Source organism: Leptonychotes weddellii, chromosome 7, assembly GCF_054177405.1.
Source record: "Leptonychotes weddellii isolate Sample4059 chromosome 7, ASM5417740v2, whole genome shotgun sequence".
In the NCBI taxonomy this organism is placed as follows: domain Eukaryota; kingdom Metazoa; phylum Chordata; class Mammalia; order Carnivora; family Phocidae; genus Leptonychotes; species Leptonychotes weddellii.
The window spans coordinates 105,047,220-105,068,657 of record NC_138375.1 but is presented as its reverse complement, the minus strand read 5'-3'; the positions used below and the strand labels follow the sequence as shown (position 1 = coordinate 105,068,657).

The 21,438-nt window shown below is 50.6% G+C and overlaps 1 protein-coding gene across 2 annotated transcripts in view; it reads right to left on the bottom strand.

Moving 5' to 3' along the window:
* DPYSL3 (dihydropyrimidinase like 3) overlaps nucleotides 1–21,438 on the bottom strand; it is a 104,664-nt gene that overhangs the window by 4,426 nt on the left and 78,800 nt on the right. For both annotated transcript variants that reach the window (XM_081826883.1, XM_081826885.1), the window contains exons 4-13: nucleotides 20,031–20,195; nucleotides 17,939–18,000; nucleotides 16,952–17,032; nucleotides 13,377–13,445; nucleotides 10,283–10,403; nucleotides 6,661–6,817; nucleotides 5,872–6,013; nucleotides 4,245–4,415; nucleotides 2,823–3,002; nucleotides 176–338 (exon numbers count right to left, since the gene is read on the bottom strand). In XM_081826883.1, the coding sequence (XP_081683009.1) occupies nucleotides 176–338; nucleotides 2,823–3,002; nucleotides 4,245–4,415; nucleotides 5,872–6,013; nucleotides 6,661–6,817; nucleotides 10,283–10,403; nucleotides 13,377–13,445; nucleotides 16,952–17,032; nucleotides 17,939–18,000; nucleotides 20,031–20,195 (1,311 nt within the window). The remainder of the gene's footprint in view (nucleotides 1–175; nucleotides 339–2,822; nucleotides 3,003–4,244; nucleotides 4,416–5,871; nucleotides 6,014–6,660; nucleotides 6,818–10,282; nucleotides 10,404–13,376; nucleotides 13,446–16,951; nucleotides 17,033–17,938; nucleotides 18,001–20,030; nucleotides 20,196–21,438) is intronic.

Here is a 21,438-nt window from a genome sequence, read left to right as displayed (position 1 = left end):
TTAATCTCACCGAGCCTTATCCTGCCTTCTCAACGGGACTCCTTTTTGATTGGGCAAAGCTTCCTGCTGGCCCCAGTCACCATCTCCCAGGTCACCTGTCAGCTTGGAGCACTTGGTGCTCCTCCCTCGTCCCTCCCCTCTTGCCCAGGGCCACCACGTCCCACATCCCACTCACCGGACAGGCTGAATCCCGACTGATGGAGGTTCCTCACGGGCGGGTTGGGCCGCGTGGGGGAGCCCCGGGTGGAGCCCGCGGGGGTGCCCCCTTTGGGTGTGGTGGTCAGGTCAAACACCGGCCCGTCGTACAGGCCCCTCGGGACCGCGTGCAGGTCTGCCATCTGCAGCAGAGAAAGCCCATCAACCCTGATTCCGTCAACAGTTACGGTCTGTGCTAGGTGGCAGAGATAAGTCAGGGAATTCAGGGTGTGGTGGGAGCCAGAACGTAATAAAAATAATAGGGTCATTTTAAGGAAAGGAAAAGACGCAGACAATAAAGGGGGTGTGGGGACAGAGTGACAGCAGAAGAGGTCAGGGAAGACCTCTCTCAACAGGTGAGCTTCCCTCTTAAGGAATAAAGGAGCCTGTCCTGCGGCCGGCCGGGTGGAGGGAAGGAGGAGGCTGCGAGGGGCAGAGGAGGAGGGAGGAAGGGAAGGGGGAAGGCGGCGTTCCTGGAAGAGGAAGCGGGTGGGCAAGAGGGCCTGTAGGCCCAGAGCAGAGGGAGCAAGAAGGGCCGCGGTTTGGGCCAAGGTCGTAAGGGCTGGTGGGGTGAGGTCCGGGGGGAAGCTCCACCCCCACGCTCCTCAGCCCAGAGCAGAGCTGGCAAACCTCGAAGGGTGCATCCCGCAGTCTGGCCCCTGGCCTCTCGCTGTGGCTGGGAACCTGTCCTGGGACTGGGGAGCCAGCCAGCACCACCCCCCTCCCCGGGCATGCTCCAGGCTAGGCCTGGTGCCGGGAGCAGGGGGTGAGGGTCACGGGAAGCACAGTGCCTGCTCCAGAGGGGGCCCCCGGTCTGTCAGACACACGCTGATGGGCGGTGTGGCCAGTATGGCACCTCCTCCCAGGTCCGACCCCTGGCTGCCAGAGGAGGCCGGCAGGACAGGGGGGCTCACGGTAAGACGCCGAGCACGTCTGCCACAGAGCCTGCCCTCCCCTCTGGGAGAGACTCAGGTGCAGGCACTGAGGTGGCGCTCATCACGTTTGCAGATGCTGATGATTCACGTGGGGCCATGGCTCAAGCCGTGCTCCCCAAACACCTTGGCCAGTAGCTCTAGATCATCGACATTTCGTTAGGTGCAGACTCTAAGGCACATTAATGGAAATAAAGACCTGATGCATATGGGAGGCTTGAGTTCCATTCTCTTCTCTAGGAGGTCACAAGCGGAGTGTGGAATGAAACTCCATACCACCTAACTTTACAGGATCACTCATAAAGAGGTAGGACCGGTGCAGGGATTTAAAACGCTGTCATAAGGGGACGCCTGGGTGGCTCAGTCAGTTAAGCAGCTGCCTTCAGCTCAGGTCATGATCCCAGGGTCCTGGGATCGAGCCCCGCGTCGGGCTCCCTGCTCAGCGGGGAGCCTGCTTCTCCCTCTCCCTCTGCCCCTCCCACCCCACTCATGCTCTCTCTCTCAAATAAAAAAATCTTTAAAATAAATAAAAGTAAACAAATAAAACGCCGTCATAACATAAACAAGTGCAGGCTACGGGCATATCCAGACTAAAGGACAAACGCCTCTGGAAACACACACACGCCCTAAGAGATGGTGCACCTCGTTCTGTGAGGGCGCCGGGAGCAGAACAGAGCTGGCCGGTGGACTTCAGGGAGCGAGCCTTGCAGCCGGCCGACAGGAAGACGCCGGTTCTCAGACAGAGCCGGCAGCTGACTCCGCAACAGGGGGCCTCCCTGCGTCCGCACTCAGGGGCTGGATGGCCAGTCACTGGGATCACAGGCGGTCTGGGAGTGGGTTGGGTGCTCGGGTACGGAGTTTCTGCGAACCTCTCTTTAATGGCCGCTACAGTGTGTCCCCAGCCCCCCACCTTGCCGTCACCAGGACTGAAGACTCATTCTCTCAGCTGCTGGGTGCTGGCCTATCCCAGGGGCACAGATGACGGTGTGCCTTCCAGCAGACAAGGTCGGGACCAGGGGTCAAATTCCACCTCATCCCAGGGCTGGTCTAACCCTGCTCTGTGGATCCCTAGTCTTACCGGAAGGCGACCATGTGATTGGTGTGGGGGTAGCAGGGGGCTCTGAAAAGACAGACTTCTGGACCTCACCCCTAAATCAAGTACAGCACTCGGTTTGTAACACGTAGGTAGATACATAAACACACAGATAAGTGTCTGTGTATCTATCTTTCTACCTATCTATGAAATCAGGGACATAAACAAGATTTTATGTGAACTAGCTAAAAGGGCTATAAACATTTGCCCTATGGGTGCAACACTGGATGGAAGACACGAGACTGGGAGGGGTGGGTGTGGGCTGCTAATTCTCACTGTAAGCCTTCAAGAGTTATTTTTTAAAAAATATATAAACATTATTTTGAATTAATAAAATCTCAAACTATTTTAATTAAAAGTACTGTAAGAATGGAGGAAAGTTATTGGGGAAAAAAAGGTTTCTTGGGCCAAAAATGTTTTAGAAACCCTCTTTTTATAGTACATGAAATCTGTGCAAGTGTCTCTTGGGAAGAGATCATTGCTGTGAATTTCTTTGGGAGGCTCGAGGCACACGGACCCCTCCTGATCTCGTGGTTACTGTCCCTGTGCCTGAATGGGACACAGTCCCCTTTCCCCACCCCCAGGCTCAGCCAGCTTCTCACCTTCCTCCGGGCTTTAATGCGCTTGTAGACATAGTCAGAGAACGGGCTGCAGGGGATGAAGCGGCCAGCCCCCTGGGTCACGTGCAGGTTGCCATCTTCCAGCATGATCTTGCCCTGGCAGATGACCACCAGAGGGGCCCCTCGCAGCTCCAGCCCTTCAAAGATGTTATACTCTGCAGCCTAGAGACAGGGACGAGGGGCAAAGCCATGAGTGGGGGCGTAGGACGGTGAGGGGAGGAACACGGTTTTCCTGGGCTTGGGACCCTGCCTTCAGCCTCAGTATAATGGACGCACCAGGGAAGCCACGAAAAGCTTCCAACACCACCTGTAAGCTTTGGGTGCGTAGAAGCCCCGGGAGAGAGATGGCTGCTAAGCAGAGACTGGACCTCCCAGCAAAGAGAAGCATCAATCTTTAGAAAGGCCCTGGTGTGGACGTATATTTTGTCACTGGCAGTGTTCAAAGAGAAGCTCGGGAACTGTGAGGGATGCTGTTTTTGACACTCCTGTACGTGCTGGGTGAGTGGGTGGGGTCCGTGACCCTTAGGTCTCCACTAGCCCAAAATTAAATGACGTGATGTGACGCGATGTTTAAATGAAGGCCATCCCCACCAAAAAATGGGATTTCTCTCTACTGCCTTCATTTATTCACCAAGCGCAAGGCATTATTGCAAAGCATGAAGGACATCTGTTTGGAGTCTGTACTCCAAAAGAGCTGTGTGGGTCTGAATCCTAACTTCACCACTTACTTCCTGTATGAATTACTGAATCTCTCTGCACCCCCATCTCCTCCTCGATAAAATGCGGATGATAACAGTGCCTACCTGTCAGGGACTGTTACGGAGATTCAGTGAATGAAAAGCACACTGCCTGAAACATAAATGCTTTAAAAATAGGAACTATTTTTACTAACAGGGATGAAGCCCTTTCCCTTAGGCACTGGGCTTTAATTATGAAACTCCTCATGAGGAAGTTGTCCGGGCTGCTGACCAATTTTTTTCACGTTCCCTCTCCTTCTCGGTGCAGGGGGGATCCCTGCCCTCCCTGCCCTCCTGCGGTAAGGTCAAGCACGGGGCTGGCTTGGGCCAGCGCAGTGTGAGAGCAAGTGCCGCATACCGCTTCTCTTAGGAAAGCTCTCCGAGCCAACCCCAGGGACCATGACCTGGTCGCCCGCCTCAGCGATCTCGGGGGCGGGTGTAGACATGGTGCCTCCGTGCTGAGTGACTGTGCTGGGAGCAGCCCCCTGCTGACCCACCCGTACGTAACCTGCTGAGGTGTGACGTCACCGAGAATTTGGTAAGGTCCGTGACTGTGACCCATCCCGGTCTAGCTGGCCTGGGACAAGGCACACACACGCATCTCCCCTGACCGAGTTCCTCACGAGCCTTCTCCACGCCGCTCTCGTCCCGCCAGCGCCAGCCTTACCGACTGGTGGCTCTTGGCGGAGACGATCTTCACCGCGTCCGGGTCCCAGATCACCAGGTCGCTGTCAGAACCCACAGATATTCTCCCCTTGCGGGGATACAGGTTGAAGATCTTGGCGGCATTGGTGCTTGTCACAGCCACGAACTGGTTTTCATCCATTTTCCCGGTGGCCTGTTGGAATACCGAAAAACCTCAGCGCAGGGCTCCTGCATTCGGAGCACGGTGACACAGACCAGAAACACACAGCTCCCACCCGCAAGCTGCCCAGCCGGCTTCGCCGTTGCCTTTGGAAGGCAGTGACGACTCCTGGAGTGTGCGTTTTCTCTGGCTATGTGCATACACTCACTGCTTTGCCCCTCTAATTCCAAAAAGAATTACAGAGTTCCCAGTAAAAACTAATGTGGTCACGGGCCCACTTTTTAGAGATTTGTTTGTATTTGCATGGTCACAGGATGAATATGGAAGAGCCTCCCCCAAATGATAATAACGGTTAACCCTGGGTTGTCGAATTATGATGGATTTTTGTTTTCTTCCATGTCTGTGTTTCTCTGTCCTTTCCAAGTGCTCTTTTAATGAGAACGTATCATGTGCGTAATTAGAAAATACACATATTATTTTTAACAATTCCAGACTGTACCAACTATATATATATAAAAAACAGTATTTAAGAAAAAAAACAAAACCTAAGTATGTGAGAGAGGAGACAAAAATATTTATACTTTCCCTCTTTACAAAACAAAAAGCCTGGATAAGAAAAAAAGAATTTAGTTTTGAATCTAACTTTGAGCTTCCTAGGAGCCAAGATGAGAAGGGAAATAATTTGGTAGCTTACACTGTGTAGATGAATGAGGCATTAGTTCATATGCAATGTATGTGGCTCAGAAATAAGTATGTTTAGAGTTTTTAAAATGAAAGAGAGCGGGGGTGCGGGGGTGCCTGGCTGGCTCAGTTGGTGGAGCGTGTAACTCCTGCTCTCGGGGTTTTGTGAGTTCGAGCCCCACGTTGAGTGCAGACATTACTTAAAAATAAAATCTTTAAAAAAATAACAAAATAAAAAAATAAAAGAGAAGGAAGTGGTCAACTTAATAATGAGTTAATTATTATTTTTGCTAAAACCTTTGGGACAGCCTTCATTTGCATGGCTATTTTTGTCAGCCTCTATCATGTTATTAAAGAAAATAAAACCAGGCCTACTGCCACAAGACATTGGTTGACCATCTCTCGTACAGCCTGGATGATCACACACTCAGGGAAGGGTATCCTTGATGAGAGAGTTGACTTCAGTTTCTTAGGCATATACCCCTTGCTTACCCTTTCAAGGGGTTCTATCCAGCCCTTCCAAAAGAAGGGATAACACTCCCCAAAAAAAGAATTTTAACTCACTATTAAGTACAGGTCATTCATGCCATCAGATGAAGGGTCTGTACATGTGGCTCCTAGTTCTTAACAGTCTAGAGGAGGTCTCCTCACAATCTCAAGGTTCATCCCTCTAGAAATGACATTCTTGAACCACCTGAGACACGTGGTTCCAGAAACATCTCATTAGGTAGGAGGGCTCACCTACAAAGAAGCAGTGGCAGGAGGCTCTGATCTGGCGCCGGCCCCCACCCATGACCTTGATCCTTACCACTGCCTTGTCCCAGATGACAGACATCCGCTCTTCCACCCCATTGGTGCCCTCAGGGATGGCTGTGAAGTTGTCCTTCCCAATCGCCTTCTGGGCGGTACTGAAAGTGCAGTGGGCACTCCCAGAGAGCTGCAGGTCTCCACTGGCAAAGGAAAAAAGCTCCATGTAAACTGGAGAGGTGGCTTAAAGGCACCGCTGGGGACAAGCCTCGAGTGTCTAATGTCAGCATTCAGAAGGACAAGACTTGAGTTTAGGATCCTTTCTGTACTTCTTACCGGCTGTGTGAGTGTAAGTGAGTTCTTTCCCTCCCTAGGGCTTACAGTGAGCCCATCTGGAAAACGAGGGGGTGGGGTCGGATCATCTCTGGGTAACAAAATAAAAGGGACCCAAATGAGTGATGGGACTGACCCTACATGTCCTGGGGGCGGGGGGGAGCAGCCGCCAATGAGTCTCCCTTTAATTTCAGTTAGGTGCTGTTCAAAATGAGGCACATGATCTGACCCTCAATTGCTTAACCTGTAAAATGGAGATGACAGTCCCTCACTCATACAGTTGTCGTGAGGATCAGTGAGATCCTGTGGCACATGATATGTGTTAACTGCTACTGACGTTATGAATATGGTTACTGTTAGTAATGTGTAAGCTATGATGGGGAAGAGCCTGTTGTTCTCTATGTGTTCTCCTCACTGCAGACTCTAGTCTAGCTGATGGATGGGCTGCTCCAGTCCTCATCCCCGGGTCCCACGAGGTTTCCATGGGACACAGGCCGCTCGTCATCCCCGCACCAACCTGGCCAGCAAGGAGTTGATGTAGTCAGGAGTGGTCGGGTCAGGGCTCAGAGGCGGGGATGTCACAAAGGCGGCTGCCTTAGCCCAGTTCTTGCTCCAGTAATGGGTCCCATCTGTGCCGAGGCTGGCAGTGATGGGCTCACCAAAGACCACGTTTCCTGCAAGGGTAGGAAACAGGTGAGGGGTTTGCAGAACATCTGTGCTGCTCCGGGCCTGGCTCAGGTAATCACAGCCCCTAGCCCTCCTCAAGGCTCGTGGCTCTGAAGTCAGGCAGGCCTGGGGTCAAGTCCATGTACCCACCTTTTCCAAGCCTCTGCTTTTTCTATCTGCTAAACACGAACAATGTTGTGTCCCCGAGTTCTCAAGAAGCCATCGGTTATAAGATGCAGCTTTAAGCCCCAATTTGAGGCAAATTAATATTTGAGGCCAAACAAAAAATGTATACAGATTCTAAGATTCATTGACATTTCAGAAATATTAAAATGTGAACTAGGTCTGTCCTGGAATAGATGAAATAAGACCATCTCTACTCAGGATAGTGAAAAAGAAAGGATCTGGCGTGTAAAAGTGTCTGGCACACAGGAGATGCTTGGGGACTATGACTTCCTTATACTACTGCTACTCCTTCCCACGGTGGAGGCCCAAAGCCCCCAGTGTGCCTGCATCCCCGGGAACTGCTAGATCCTGCTTGTTGCAAGGACATGCTTTGGTTCCACAAAGTAAGTCCACTCCCTTGGAGAAGAGGTTCTCATGATCTTTCCACCATGCTTGTTATTCTGTAACCTAAAACAAGGACTGATCTGCTCGAGGGCACCCAATGACCTGGGACACATCAAAGATGAGGCTCACTTCTTGGACCCTGTGTCTGCAATTCAGGGCTTATATGCCCAAACCAAGCAGCGAGGAGGAGGGATACTGGGAAATAAACTGAACTAAGCTGAGCTTCTTAAAGAAGAAGGGACAGAGAAAGAGAAGGCAAATGCTGTCTCACAGAAGGTTGGTTGGTACCAAGTTTCTCTACACCAGAATCTTGGGCAAAAGATGCCCCATAAAGCCCTGAACTTCTCTAGCTTCAGTCCTCCATCTTCCACATTCAAGTTCCCTCCATTGTAAAAGTGTAGGAAGGCTCTATGGCCAAAATTATAAATAGGTCTTGCCTTCCTTCAACTCTAATCTATTGGTTTGATTGCCTGGAATTCTTTGTCAAAAGAATTCTAAATACGCTTTGGTTTCACTGCAAGAGTCAAGACTGATTTGTGATGTCTGCCATGGGCAAAAAAAGGAATCCGTGGCAATGATTCATATATGACAGCCCTGCTCTTTGGGAGGATGAGAAAAAGGATCCACACAAGACTAATGAGAATTTCAAGGGCCCTCTAAAGCAATTTACCCAACTAAATCATATAGGACCACAAAGAAAGAAATGGAGGTCAAGGCAAGCCCCAGGTACTCCTAAGAGAAATAACAATCTTAAAAGTGGAAGAACTCTGGGGCACCTGGTTGACTTAGTCGGTTAAGCTTCTGCCTTCAGCTCAGGTCACGATCCCAGGGTCCTGGGATCGAGCCCCACGTCAGGCTCTCTGCTCAGCAGGGAGTCTGCTTCTCCCTCTCCTCCCCACTCGTGCTCTCTCTCACACAAATAAATAAATAAAATCTTCTAAAAAAAAGGTGGAAGAACTCTCCCTTTGGACTATCTTTAAATGGAAGAGTAGAATAAGGAAAAATTGTAATTGTAGTTGGGTTTGAATACCTGCTCTCCCAGCTGGGAGATCCTGACACATTGTGCTTCAATTTCCTCATCTGAAAAATGGGGATAATGCCTATTTCCCAGGGTTCTTTGACAATTCTACATAACAATAAATTTCAAGTATTTACCTCAGTGCGGGGCATACAGTTGGTCCTCATTAAACTGTGGCTCCCTGATATTAAGTCTGAGCAGGCTTGCAGAGTTGCTGAAGAACACTCGGTGAGTGAACACGCTGGACTTCAGGTCAGGAGGGAAGACGGAGCCCTGCTACACTCTCTCCCTGCTCTGAGTACTCTCTGCTCCTTCCCTGAGACTGACAGGTCCCGAGATGTCTCCTGGCTTCCATGTCAGGAGTCAGTGTTTCAGCCCTGAAACAAGGCCTCCCTGCCTCCCTGCCACCCTGGGACACAGCTGTCCTAGCTCTTTTGGCCAGACAATCATGAGCCAGAAGGCGAAGGCTGAGGCATCTTTCTCCAGGAGTTTAAAATAAGACCCAGCGTACAGCGGAAGCACTCTGTCCTTGAGACCCTCAGGTCATCCTGAGAATGGCTCTGAGGGAGGATGCAGCCATGAGCAGAAGGCACGAAAGCAAGTACGGCAGGTGGTCTTGGGGAGCGGGTGGGAGGGTTCCCCATGCATCCTGCTTGCCTGCTTGCTTTCTTGTTTTGTTTTGTTTTGTTTTGTTTTTTTCTTTCTCCAAGAGCGGGTAAGGAAGACTGGGCTACTTTCCTGGCACTCACCCAATGACTCATACCCAGCACAGCAACCACACCATGTCACGTTGAGACATTTAAAGGCAGAGAAAGAAAACAGCAGGCTTACTGTGAGCAGGGTAAGGCAAGAGATGCCCCAGAATGTGCTAGCTACAAAGACTGTCTAGACAATTAGGAAGAATCCCCTCCCAGAAGAAAAGGGTCCCCTCTGCCAGAAGGGCAGGCAGCTCAACATTCAGCCATCAGAGCCAGGGGAACTATTTTTAACCACCCCAGCCACCCCCCATGCGGAGCTTTGCAGACCAGCTCAGAGTTGGGTGGCTGAGTCCCTTATCGGGGCTCTCCACGACCAGAATAGTCATGTGTTAGAGACCCATTCATCCCCTTTTCCTAAATAACCTGTGTGGCTCAGGTGGTGGGCCCCCGCCCCTGCATGCTGCCCTCCCCGCCCCAGCCAATCAATTACAGCATCCCCAGAGCAGACGCTGGCTCAGGGAGAGGCCCATGACCCAAGCCGAGGCAATCAGAGCCCTCCCGGGCACCTCTGCTGCAGCTTTTGGAAAAGACGTACCCTACTTCCTCATCATGCCCCCCATCAAGAGCTGAGGACAACAGATGCCTCTTAGCATTTACTCTTGTCACTGTCCACCCTGAAAATAAAGCCGAAAGAGAGAAAAGCAGACAAGAAAGGATGAAGAGTGATAGAGCCCCAACATCATTGTTGAAACCCCTTGATCCGGCTATGCCTGAAACACCTTCAACCAATAATTTACTTTTGTGTGTTTAGTCCATTTGAGTTGGATCTTTGACTTCTGCACCCAATATAATCTCGACTAGTATGTCCATTTACAAAGCTCAGATAATGTGAACTGACAATGAAGGATCAAAGGGAGGAAGAAAGATGCCTCAAAGAACTGACCAAAGCTGTGCCATCTTGGACAAACCACCCACCCTTCCTGAGCCTAGTTAACTCACCTGCCAAGCGGGAGAGATGCCAGGGTCCTGCCATCCACATAGGATGCCGAGAGGATCCCCTGCGCTAACAGGGAGGAAGGGCTTCCCAGAGAGCAAGGCAAGGAGCAAAAGAGGCACTGTTTCTACAGGACAGCCGGAGGGGGAAGGAGCCACATGGCTGGTGCTAAGCTCTTGGGAGCACCAATCACCTTTTTTCCTGGCTTGCGAGATCAGGTCCGCCGCACTCTTGCTCATGACCTTCGTGACGTAAAGTGGACAGTTGGTTTGGCTCGCGATGGTGATGGCACGGAACACAGCCTCGGCTTCCAGCTGCAAAAAGAAGTCCCGGGGGTCAAGAGAAGCACGAGCCTCTCAGAGCACCACTCCCCAGCCTCTGCGAGCTGAGAATGCAGCGCAGCGCAGAGCTGAGAAGCCTAGACGATCTGCAGCTAGAGGCCCCCGACCCACCTCGTCCCCGCTGTGGCGCTTCACTTGGCTTCTCAGAGTCTCACCCTCACCTTCCTAGGCTGCTTCCCTCCTCTCCCTGTGATTACCCCAATGGCTGCATGTGATGGAAGCTTTTGCTCCCCAGTCTTCCCACACAGATTTTCTGGCAAAACAGCATCCCAGCACCAATATGGAAGCAAGAACCAGTAAAGGTAATTAGACATCAAATCCTTTCCTGCAGCAATTTCTTACACTCCAGCAGGCATTTCTTACACTGATAATTCCCAGGCTTCTCAGCAGAGATTTCTCTTCTTCTCGATTTCTTCCATCCCACCCTAAAGTAGAATCTGCATGTTCCAATATGCTAATTTTTCCAACTTGGTTGAATTTATTCAGTAAAAATAATGAGTTTCCCCTTACACTATTAACAAAGAAGGGTGTTTAGAGCTCGGGCTCTTTCAAATGGCCTGGGTCTGAGTTCTGGTTCTGTCACGGAGAAGCTGGGCGACCTCAGGTACGGTACATAACTTCCCAAAGCCTCAGTTTCCTGTCTGTGAACTGGGGACAGTAATAGGACCTCACCCACAGGGCTGTTGTGAGGATCTAAGAGTTCATCCTTTAAGGCAACTGCCCCACCCCTGGGACAAGGCAAGTGTGCCTGCCAGGCTGGCTATTGGGCTTATTGTTGATCATAGCTCCTGACCAGTGTGGGAAAGCCTGCGTCACTGCCCAAAGCCCACGGAAGTCCAATTCAGCCCAAAGCAGGGATGCTGGGGTTCTCCCATTCAATCAGCAACAGTTCTGTTTTGGATGGATAGAATACTCTGGTCAGCCTATGCAGCCCAAAACTTTGAAAAATACCAAAAATAGCTTGCAGATGCCTGGTGTTTGCATAATGCAAACCAGCCACTGCCCTTGGTGGGTGTGGCTCAGCAGACAGACTCTAGAACTTGACGGGTCCTGCCTGCTGGCGTCCCCCAAGCTGCACTTGACTCCAAGGGAACAAGCCCCTGGAGCCCCTGACCACAGGTAAATACGGCCACCTTCCCCAAGCACCCGGACTTCAGGAGCAAAGCTCGGGTTCAGCTCTCTCTGCACCGCATCACTCGAGATGGTAGCGGCGTGTGCTCTGAACCGAAGAGGGGCCAGCTCCTCCTCCGCCCGTCCCTCCTTCTTCACACCTGCACTGTCCCCTGCATTCCCCACAGCCTCAGTCCCGGCTGCTCGGATCCCGCTCCCTCCCAGCACTGCGGATTCTTCAGCACCTTGACAACATGACTATCTTTGGAAGGTGACATCACCCTCCAGCTTCACCCAAAAGGGCTTCCAGGGTTGTCCAGCTCTACAGCCGAGAAGCTTTTTACTAAAAAGGAGACGGGAACAGGAGGAGTGGGGTGGGGAGGGGTTGGAAAAACAAACCAAGTAACAAAAATAGACTTTGCTCAGAAATCCCCTGGCTGCTGGTACAGAAATCCATCTTGCCAGCAAATCTCTAGAGCGACCAGCATTTAGGAACAGTTTGCCAAACAGGGCTGATCACCCTGGCCCACTCACACCGCGTAAACAGCTTTCCAGTCTTTCACATGGGAATAGCCAGGGCTTAACCTCTTGAGCTTTCGCTTCTTCACCCAACAGTAATGCCAACCACCCCAAGAAGCAGCAAGGACAGCTAAGGTAATGAGCACAGCGCCGGGTGCGGGCTCGTGTTCCATAGAAAGGGCCTGGTATTCAGGAGACAGACCTTTCTGGAATGCTGTGAAATAATGATAAATGATTTCAACTGGGAACAACGTCCTCGGACGCAGAGGAGTTTCTGGAGTGCCGACAGTTCTGTTTCTCCAGCCGGGCACGAGTGACACGACTGTATTCAGCTCGTAAAAATTCCTCGAATGTTTATGATAGGAACATTCGTCTGTAGGTGTGTTACCTTTTAATTTTTAAAAGCCTCTGAAAGAGATGGGCAACAGGCATACTCTCGTTTCTGGTTCTGACTCTTCCTTCTACCCTCTGCAGAGTGGGGGGCTGGGGATGACAAGCAGGAGCCGGGCTCACACCACTCGCACAGAGGGCCCTGAATGCACTCCAGGTGCCACTCCCAGGATGGCCTCCCAAAGCCAGTGTGCACTCAGCCGTGGGGGCAGCCAAGTCCCTGCTCTATGCCCTGCACTAGCAGCCGAAGCTGCCGACATCCCAAACACACGCAATCAGCCACTAGTTAGCTTTTATTCACTTGCCCGGGGCTAAGCAGGCCCTAGTCATCATTCATTTTACACGTGGGAAACTCCCATACCCAGACTTAATCATCACCTTACAACAAATGGATAGACATGAAGTCTGTGACACACCCACTCCACCGACCGCCCATATGGCTGGTATTTTATTTTGCAGGACTCAGAATATAATATGGAATAAGGGAAGCGGAAACGTCTTTGAGACGGATACTGTTAGGAAAGGGTTTAGGTATTTACCTCTCCAACTGAATACGTGTGGAGGACCCTCCACCTTGAGTTCTCTTTAGAGAGATGAGGGGTCACAAGTAAGCATTTCCCTTACATTGCTTTCCACTTTTCTCTGAGTCCCTTGAGTTGGTCCGTCAGACGTGTGGCCTTTGGAAGAAATGTTCCAATATCGCTGTCTGGTACTCACAGACTCTCCCCGTCTCTCCTCAAGGTTTGCTCCTACACCGTGTAAGCATGTGCCCGGGGAAGGCAGGCCCCACACAAACACTCCAAGTGTCAAATGAGCAGCAGGCCACACGCCAGGCTGCTGGGGAGTATAGTCACAGGCGTCTCCCAGAAGATGCTGGAAAGACAGAGCACCTCCACTGCTGTGCTGCCCCGGCCCCCCGCAACTCACCTCCTCTGGTCTGCTCAGCACATGGCCTTCGGGGCCAGTGATCCCCATTTCCAACATCCGGGTTTGCTCCTACAATGAGAAAAGAACACAAAACAGTTTTGAGATAAGCTCCGCTGAGGCGTGGAAAAACCACGCTGGCATCTTTTAATCTGAAGCAAAGAGTTCAAGGGAACAAAAAGAATAAAACGTGTATGTTGAATACATTTGTTAATGCTCCGTCTGGAATTGTAAAATAGGGTCAAGTCTTAACTAAGAGGAGAAAAAAACGTTTTTTTAATTAAATGGAGGGCAGCAGAGTATCAGAATTTTTTCGCCGTTACACATCGAAAGTCACACTAGCTCGCTTATTCCTTATAGTTTCCTGCTGTGTTTCGCAAGGTTTAGTCGCCTCCCACCTACATCAGGATCACCTGGCTTGCTTTTGTGGCCGTGCGGCTGTCTGGCCTTCTCCAAATCAGGATAGAGAGGTGAAGATCTAGGAATCCGCGCTTTCACAAAGCCCTCGGGCTTTCTTGTGGTTTAAATGTATGGCTGAAACAAATGGACTCAGAATTTAACCAGACAAAATAATGCCTCCAAACAGCATTACCTGACTCAGGTAATCTTGTGGTCAGATTCTATTTAATTAGGCTGTTTTGTGACAGAACTGCCTACCCCTCACAGCTGATGGCGAAATTCTTCAGACTTGTGGCCAGCTTTCCGGAAGGAGCAGGGCGCTGGGCAGTGAGCACACATGTGGGCTAATTGGGACTGGCAGGAATCCTAAGCGGCCGTATCTGCAGTTTTGCTGGCCTTCACTCTCCAAGTACGAAGGCCAGTGCCAATGAACCTGGCCGCTGCAGAGGGGGGCCAGGGAGAGGGACCTGAACAAATCCTTGTGGCACTCTGGAACTATGAGATGTGGAGAAAGGAAAGGAGTCCTTCTCCCTGCGAAAGAAGAACTGTTTTTTGTTGTTCTTGTTTTTAATAATATAAATCATTTTAGAGGCGTATGAGGACAGATGCATACGCTCTAAGCAATTGTGAGAAGTGAATGATCACTGTCTCCATCTACAACAGGATTAGAAAAAAGGTCAGAGGCTGAGTTTTGCAGCAAAGGACTTTCACTTTTCATTCTTACTGTTCCATTTCTCGAAACTTGGACTGAACACTATTTCTTCTGAACTCTGGAGAGCTTCCGCTCTGTGTTGCCTCCTGAAGTCGCACAAAGGTCGAGGTGTCCAACTACAAAGCCTCTTCTGTCTCATCTGACACTCACGTCTACCTTGTACAAGAGGGCTGGCGCCGTGCACAGGAGGGAGGGAGCTCAAGCCCTGGCTTCCCAGCATGTTCACATCGCGTGCCTGAAGTTTACTACCGACCTCCTACCTCAGAATTTCTGGAACCAGGAGAATCCCAGGAATCCCTAATTTCCGCAGGTGATTTTAATACACTGTTCACGCTGGGAAGTCCCATTCTGAAAGCCCCCATGGTGTCCCTATAGCTGGAAGGTTAAGAAGGATGAGGTGGCCGTGGGCACCATTGCTGTAATTACATCTTAGTTTAGGGCATGACACAATTTTGGTTTGCTCCATGAGGAAAGGAACCCTGTCTTTTTCATCTTCCCTCGCCAAGGCTTGGCACATAGTAGGTGCTCAAGAAATACTGTTAGAGGAACGGCTAAAGATGCCACCCTCTCAGATGGTCCTGCCGGCTGGAAACTTTTGAAAATGTCCATGGCTGGTACCCATGAGAGAGCGTTCTTCTTGCTCTTTGGTGACTTCTGCATCAACTCTGGGTACAGCAGCTGCCTTCATTTAGACAATGGGATAAAATCTTTCGGCTCAATCTGAATAAAATAAGCACACACAAGAAACTCATTCAAATGGAAGAATGCCCTTATTCTTTCCCTGACTGAGAACAGAGCCTTCACAAGGTAGGGAAGAGAGGGGTTTGTGGGGGGGCGGGGACCAGAGACAGTTCGGTGCTAAGAAGCCACGAGAGGAAGCTGGAAAGGGGGCTTAGCACTGCAGCCCGTTTGCCTCCACAGGGCCTTGGAGGAAGTAGCAGGGAGTTTGGTTTCTAGGGCATCTGGAGGGAGGGCTGGGCCCTCCAGTTGCTGTGCTGAAAATGCAGAGCAAGAGGACGAGTGACAGCTCTAACACCACGGGGATGCCTCTCACGAGCACTGGACCCTCTTTGGAAAATGATTTCATTATCTCTCAGTGTGTGGGGGACGTGGGAGAAGGCTGTCAGGGGCCTATTTAATCTCCTTGGTCAGTAAGAGGAAACTACACATTTAGCTCACCTCCTCCGCTGATGAGATAACACCCAGAGTCTGAAATCCTAACGGCAGGAGCCCTGCACTGCCGGGACCTGCTGTCTCTCTGGGGGGCCTGCCGCGGGACGCGCTGTCTCTCGGGGGGGCCTGCCGCGGGACTGGTGGCACGTGACACCAGCTCTGGCGAAGCCACACCACCTCAGAGCTAAGATTTTCTCCTCCCAGTTACTGGCTGTGATCCTTGGGCCGGTGACCTCATCCTTCTGGGCCCCATATTCTCCTCTACAAAACAGGGCGGATGGTAGCCATCTTTGAAGGGCCAGGTGAAGAGTGAGAATACACCAGAGTCCGTACCGGAGCCTGGCACACAGCAGCAAGTCTTCACCACATGGTACCTGGCGTTAGAAGCTCACAGGTCTGGGACAAGGGTCGACCCCACGGTTCCCACACCCCTGCGGACCACATTCACCAAGTCCTGGACAACTTCTAAAACGAAGGCACAGCCCAAGGACTAGTGAGCTACGGGGTGCATCTGTTTTGGCTCACCTCAGTAACCTCATGCCTGGCACAAAGCGCTTAGGAAATACTCTGAAAGAATGAATAATGGTTTTTGCTGTGAGTATTATTAAATGGACCAAGAGAGCTCCCACTCTTCTAGCAGCCTCCTCCTAGTGGAGGCCAATCTTGAATTCTTCTGAGATAAACAAGACCCTGGCTAAGACACATCTGTGCATCCAGCCCATTAAGCAACCCAGGAGATGGAGAGAGTGCCTTCTGCTTCCTCATAAACGATCACTTTGGGCCTTGGGGCCTCGCTTTCCTCACTCTTGCCTCGGGTTTCTCAGTACACCTTCTAGGAAACCAATGGGGTGTCTGATCCCCACAAGACCCCTGTTCTTTATTACCTAAAGCCGTGAGCTCTGCAGTCCTGGATCGGGTTTCTGAGAAGCGCTGCCTTAGGGTTCTTCTCTAGGACAAAGACTGTCACATAGCTTGGGCTTACTTTTCCAAGAGAATTAGCAATGCTCTCCCACTAAATGGCCTAATTTGAAAACTTCTTCTGGGATGCCTGTTCTGATCCCCCAGGATGGCCAGACAGCCCCCCTTTATACAGCATCCTCAGCTTTCTCCCTCGCTTGCCTTCACTGCCTCCTCCTAGCCTGGGACGTTCTTTAGGGCAGGCTCTGTTTTTAGCACAGGGACAGAGCCTTGCGCCCATGAAGAGCTCACGCAATATTGAAGGAACAAGGAAAGAGATGGGCCGGAGACCCCAGCCCATGCAGAGAGCACACCCTGGGGAGCTGCGTGGTGTTACCTGGGCAATGATATCCCCATTCTCGGCGTGAACCTGCGCAATGGCTCCCAGCTCACCCAGACAGGTGAAGATCTCGTAGAGCTGAAAGAGAAAGGAGTCGCCATCACCTTCACAAGCCACGGAGGCTTTTGGCAACTTCACACAGGGGTCCATCACTAGGGCCACAGATAAAACAAATGAGGAAAACCAGAGGAAATCAGTGATTAGGGCAGAAACACAGACTAAAGCACGCACGACCAAAGAGTGCGAGTCCACAGGAACTCTAGGAGACTGTCTCTATAAAGAACACGTCGTGTCTCCTCCGTGGACAGGGCAAATGTACAACAAAGTGCTATCGAGGCTTCTATTCTGCCTCGCGCACACGTTTTTAATGGTATTAGATCCTGTTTCGCTGGGACAGACCTTCACAATCCTTCTCAACCAGTGCTCCTGAGAGCTGCTACCACCTGGCCAGAAGCTCAAAGGACAGCTGGCTCCCCTATCCCCTAACCCTTCAAGGTAGATCTCCCCCCACCTCCCAACCAGGAGGGATGGGAATTCACTCCCTGCACTTCCTCTGACAACGTGAGGTTCATCTGAAACCGACACAAGCCATGAGACTGTCTCGGGGAGAGTCACAGGCAAGCTACTACCCCAAACAGCAGGGGGCCCTCCTTAATCCTGCGAGGCAGAGCACCTCGTACTTCCACTGAGCTCATGCGGGGTTTAGGGCTTGTGTGAGAGACGGAGATTCCGGCATGCCTCTCCTCTTGGCCTTTTGAGAAAGCTGCTGCCAGTGGAAATTCTAGCTCCTGGTCTGCCTTGCCATGGGCACCCTGCCTGCTACCTTATTTAAAATGTGGCATGGACTACGAGGGCTTTAAGAAGCACTCTGGTCTAGCAGCCTCCCACAGCGACCACTGTGACTCATGCTCTAAGAGCCAAGGTCATCGGCAACAACAGGAAACCCATCCAGATACCCCAAACCACCCAGCAATGGCTTGTTACCTCTGTGTTGGACACTTGATACAAATCCTTATAGGCCATGTAAACCATGAAGGAGTTAACCCCTGCAAGAGGGAAGGGAGGGAAAACAGGAAGACAACAACATTAGCATGACCGCTCTCCTTCCTTTGCTCCCGTCGCCCATGGGGTCCAAGTGCATTACAGGCGCTTGTCCAATATAAAGCAGATGCTTCCCATTCTCCATCCTCTCCTCACGTGCAAAAGCAGCCGTGCCTACGTGGCGTCACAGCAGAATGGGCTCTGCTGCACCTCTGTCTTGCCCCCCCCACCCCCATTCCCCAGCCCAGAGGGTCAGTAAGCTTGGCTGTTGCTCGAGGCAGTATGCACCACCGAGAATCGGGGGCAGCAACACATACTAGTTCAGCGAGCTTGGAATACCTCACCTCTTGGTGTCCTCACCTGTAAAATGGAAAAATGACAAGAGCCTGCTTCCTAAGGCAGTTGGAAACATTAAATGAGACAACAGATACCAAAGTCTCAGCACCAGACCTGCCACCATATTTGAGTTTCATTAATGGAGCTCTGGGATGGGTTTATTTCGCCACTTAAGGAATGCCTACTGCACACTAGAGCCTGTGCTGGGGGCAGGGAGGGGGGCTGCATCTAGGACGGAGACCATATCCTCGGGGAACTAACGGAGCTAAGGGGCAGAAGTCAAGGTGCACCGTGTGCTTAAATATCTAAGCTGTAAGGGCTATAGGGAAAGAGCTATTTAATTTTTCACCCCCAAACAGACTATTAATGTAGTAATTTATATAAATAGGTAGGGCTGGGGAACAGAGAGTCATTTTGAGGAAAGGAGGATAATTTTGGTCTCCAACCATTAGGGCCATCTCAGCCCACAGTGTCCCAGGCCAAAAGTGGGTTGTAATGTGAGAACCTCCCTACCCAGAGTGGTTCAGCTCAGGCCAGCTTTTCCCAACATTACCCTTCCCATAAGCCTCTGCGTCATCTGCGGAATGACCTGGGCCCTTTGGAAGGCAAGTAGGTGTTAAAGCCCTTCCATTTTCTACCCCAGTTGAGATGCGCAGTGTGAAAGGAATCACAAGAAAGGATGGGGTTATAATTTCATATCCTGGATCGGAAATGTCTGGGCAGAGCTCGTCAGGTGAGGAGGGACAGGGAACGGAAAACTCATCGTCTGGGAGCCCAGACTCTCCCCTGCCACCCAGAGCTCACTCTTTTCCACTGTACTCCAGCATCTGCACCCAGGCAGCTCACTGAGAATAGTACTATCAAGTTAGTGTTATAACAATGCATGTTATTATGTTAGTATTAGTACCGTGATTGTAATGAAATTAGTATAATGCTATTACTATTACAACAATATTCTGCACCCTGTGGCATTTATCCTGTTGCTCTTCACTGGTCTGCTTCCTCTTGCCTTGGATGCCCAGCAGAGACCACACCTTATGCTTCCCTAAATCCCCCAGGCCACGTTATGATGCTGAGCACACCGCGTGTCTGTGTGTGTATGGGGGGTACTGCGTGTACGTGAAATATCTAATGATCAGAAGGGAGAAGGAAGCAGAGAACAGAAGAATCTAAGACGACCAGGGAAACCTAAATCATGTACTCACTGAGAGGACACCCACATTTCCATGTCCTAAGCTCCTAGCCTGAGTACGAACATATCTTCGTTCCCACAAATGCCGTAGCCTTTTCTGAGGATGCCACTGTTTGAGAACCGTAATGGTTTGATCTTTGGAGCGCAAGTTACAAAGGTTAAAAATTCCGAACTCATATTTCATAGCTGTATGACCTTCCATAAGATGCTAACCTCTCTTGGCCTCAGTTTCTTCCTCTGCCAAATGGGCAGTGTTGCCTGAGGTGAAGAGCCCAGATTTTGGGTACATTTTCTGCTAACTAGCTCTGTGATCCTGGGCCACTTATTCTGAGCCTCAGGCTCTCCATCTGCAAACTGAGGATAATCACCCCTATCATGTGGATCCTGTAAGGAGTGAGATGGCATACACCACGTGCCTGGAACACAGCGGTACCCCTCACCTAGCACTCACGCGCAAGGTTCCGGGCTCCGAGCCAGGAGAAGGCAGGAGGGCACACGGGGGCTCACCTTTGTCCTTGATGAGGTTCTGCACCTCCTGCTTGACGCTGTCGTTCCAGTGGGTGATGTCCACATGCAAGGCATAGTCGCAACAGCTCTTCCCATCTGCCCACTCTCGCCACTTCTCATAAGCCTCTGTCAGGCTGGCCTCGGGCTCGGGCACCACGTGGTCAACTGAATGACAGAGGCCCCAGATGGGTAAGTCACTGACACCGCCTCTATTCCCCTCTGAACAGGCCTGCTCCGGCTCGCTTAGCTAAGGTTGCAAAGCCTCTATGTCCTGAGCATGGAATTCACCTTAGAAAGTGTTCCCTGGCCGTTTCCAGATCGCTGATCACTTACCTGTCACTTACCCCTGTTGCACTTGGACAAACTACTACCTTCTCTAAACCCCAGTTTGCTCATCCTTGAAATCGGCGCTCAGTGGGGTAGAGGGTGGAATGTCATAGTCCCTTCCTTCTAATTTTGTTGTATGATTAAACAGCAAAATGCATGAAAAGTATCTCACCTGATGCCTGGCACATAGTAAGTGCTCAGTAATGTCAATGAGTGCCTACTATGTGCCATTATTACCAGTATTATGGGAAGTCACTGCTAGTGAAGCAAGTCGGACTCCCTTTTAAGGTGGAAAGAGGGGAATTAAAGTGATGTCAGGTAACAGGACAGTGACATCCTTGTGCTTACTGCCACAGCAAAGAGCCAGTGTCACGAACCTGATGCTCAGCCCACAGATCTTATTTCCATGTCAACTTTTTGTCAAGAATATTTTTACTTGGGGCGCCTGGGTGGCTCAGTCAGTTAAGCGTCCGACTCTTGCTTTCGGCTCAGGTCATGATCTTGGGGTCCTGAGATGGAGCCCCGCAGTGGGCTCAGCTCTGAGTCTGGCTGTCCCTCTCCCTCTGCTCCTCCCCCTAGAATAAATAAATAAAATCTTAAAAAAAAAAAAGAAAGAATATGTTTTCTTTTGAGGCCCAATCTACTCCTGCAGTACCTGCAACCGTGGGCAGCACTGTTCAATAGAATGACATTGACGTTCGGGGAGGATAAGACAATAGTACCACTCCCATAGCTCCCTTGGGCGGCTGAGGGGAAGTGCAAATTGGTACAACGTTCCTACGAACGATTTTGAAATACACATCAAAAATCTTGATATTTTTCATACCTTAACTCGATGATTATTCCTGTGCCTAAGAATTATTCCCAAGGAAATAGAACACGCTGTTTGCAAAATGTGGGTGCTGAAGATGTTTGCCACTGCAAACATTATTTATATGTTTACTTAAGTGAAAAACTGGAAACCATCAAAATCTTTAACAATAGAGAAGTTTGGCTAAATAATAAATAAACCTTCATAAGATGGATTATTAGGCACCCATTTTAAATGCTGTAGTGGAATGAAAATAAATGAATGGAGGAG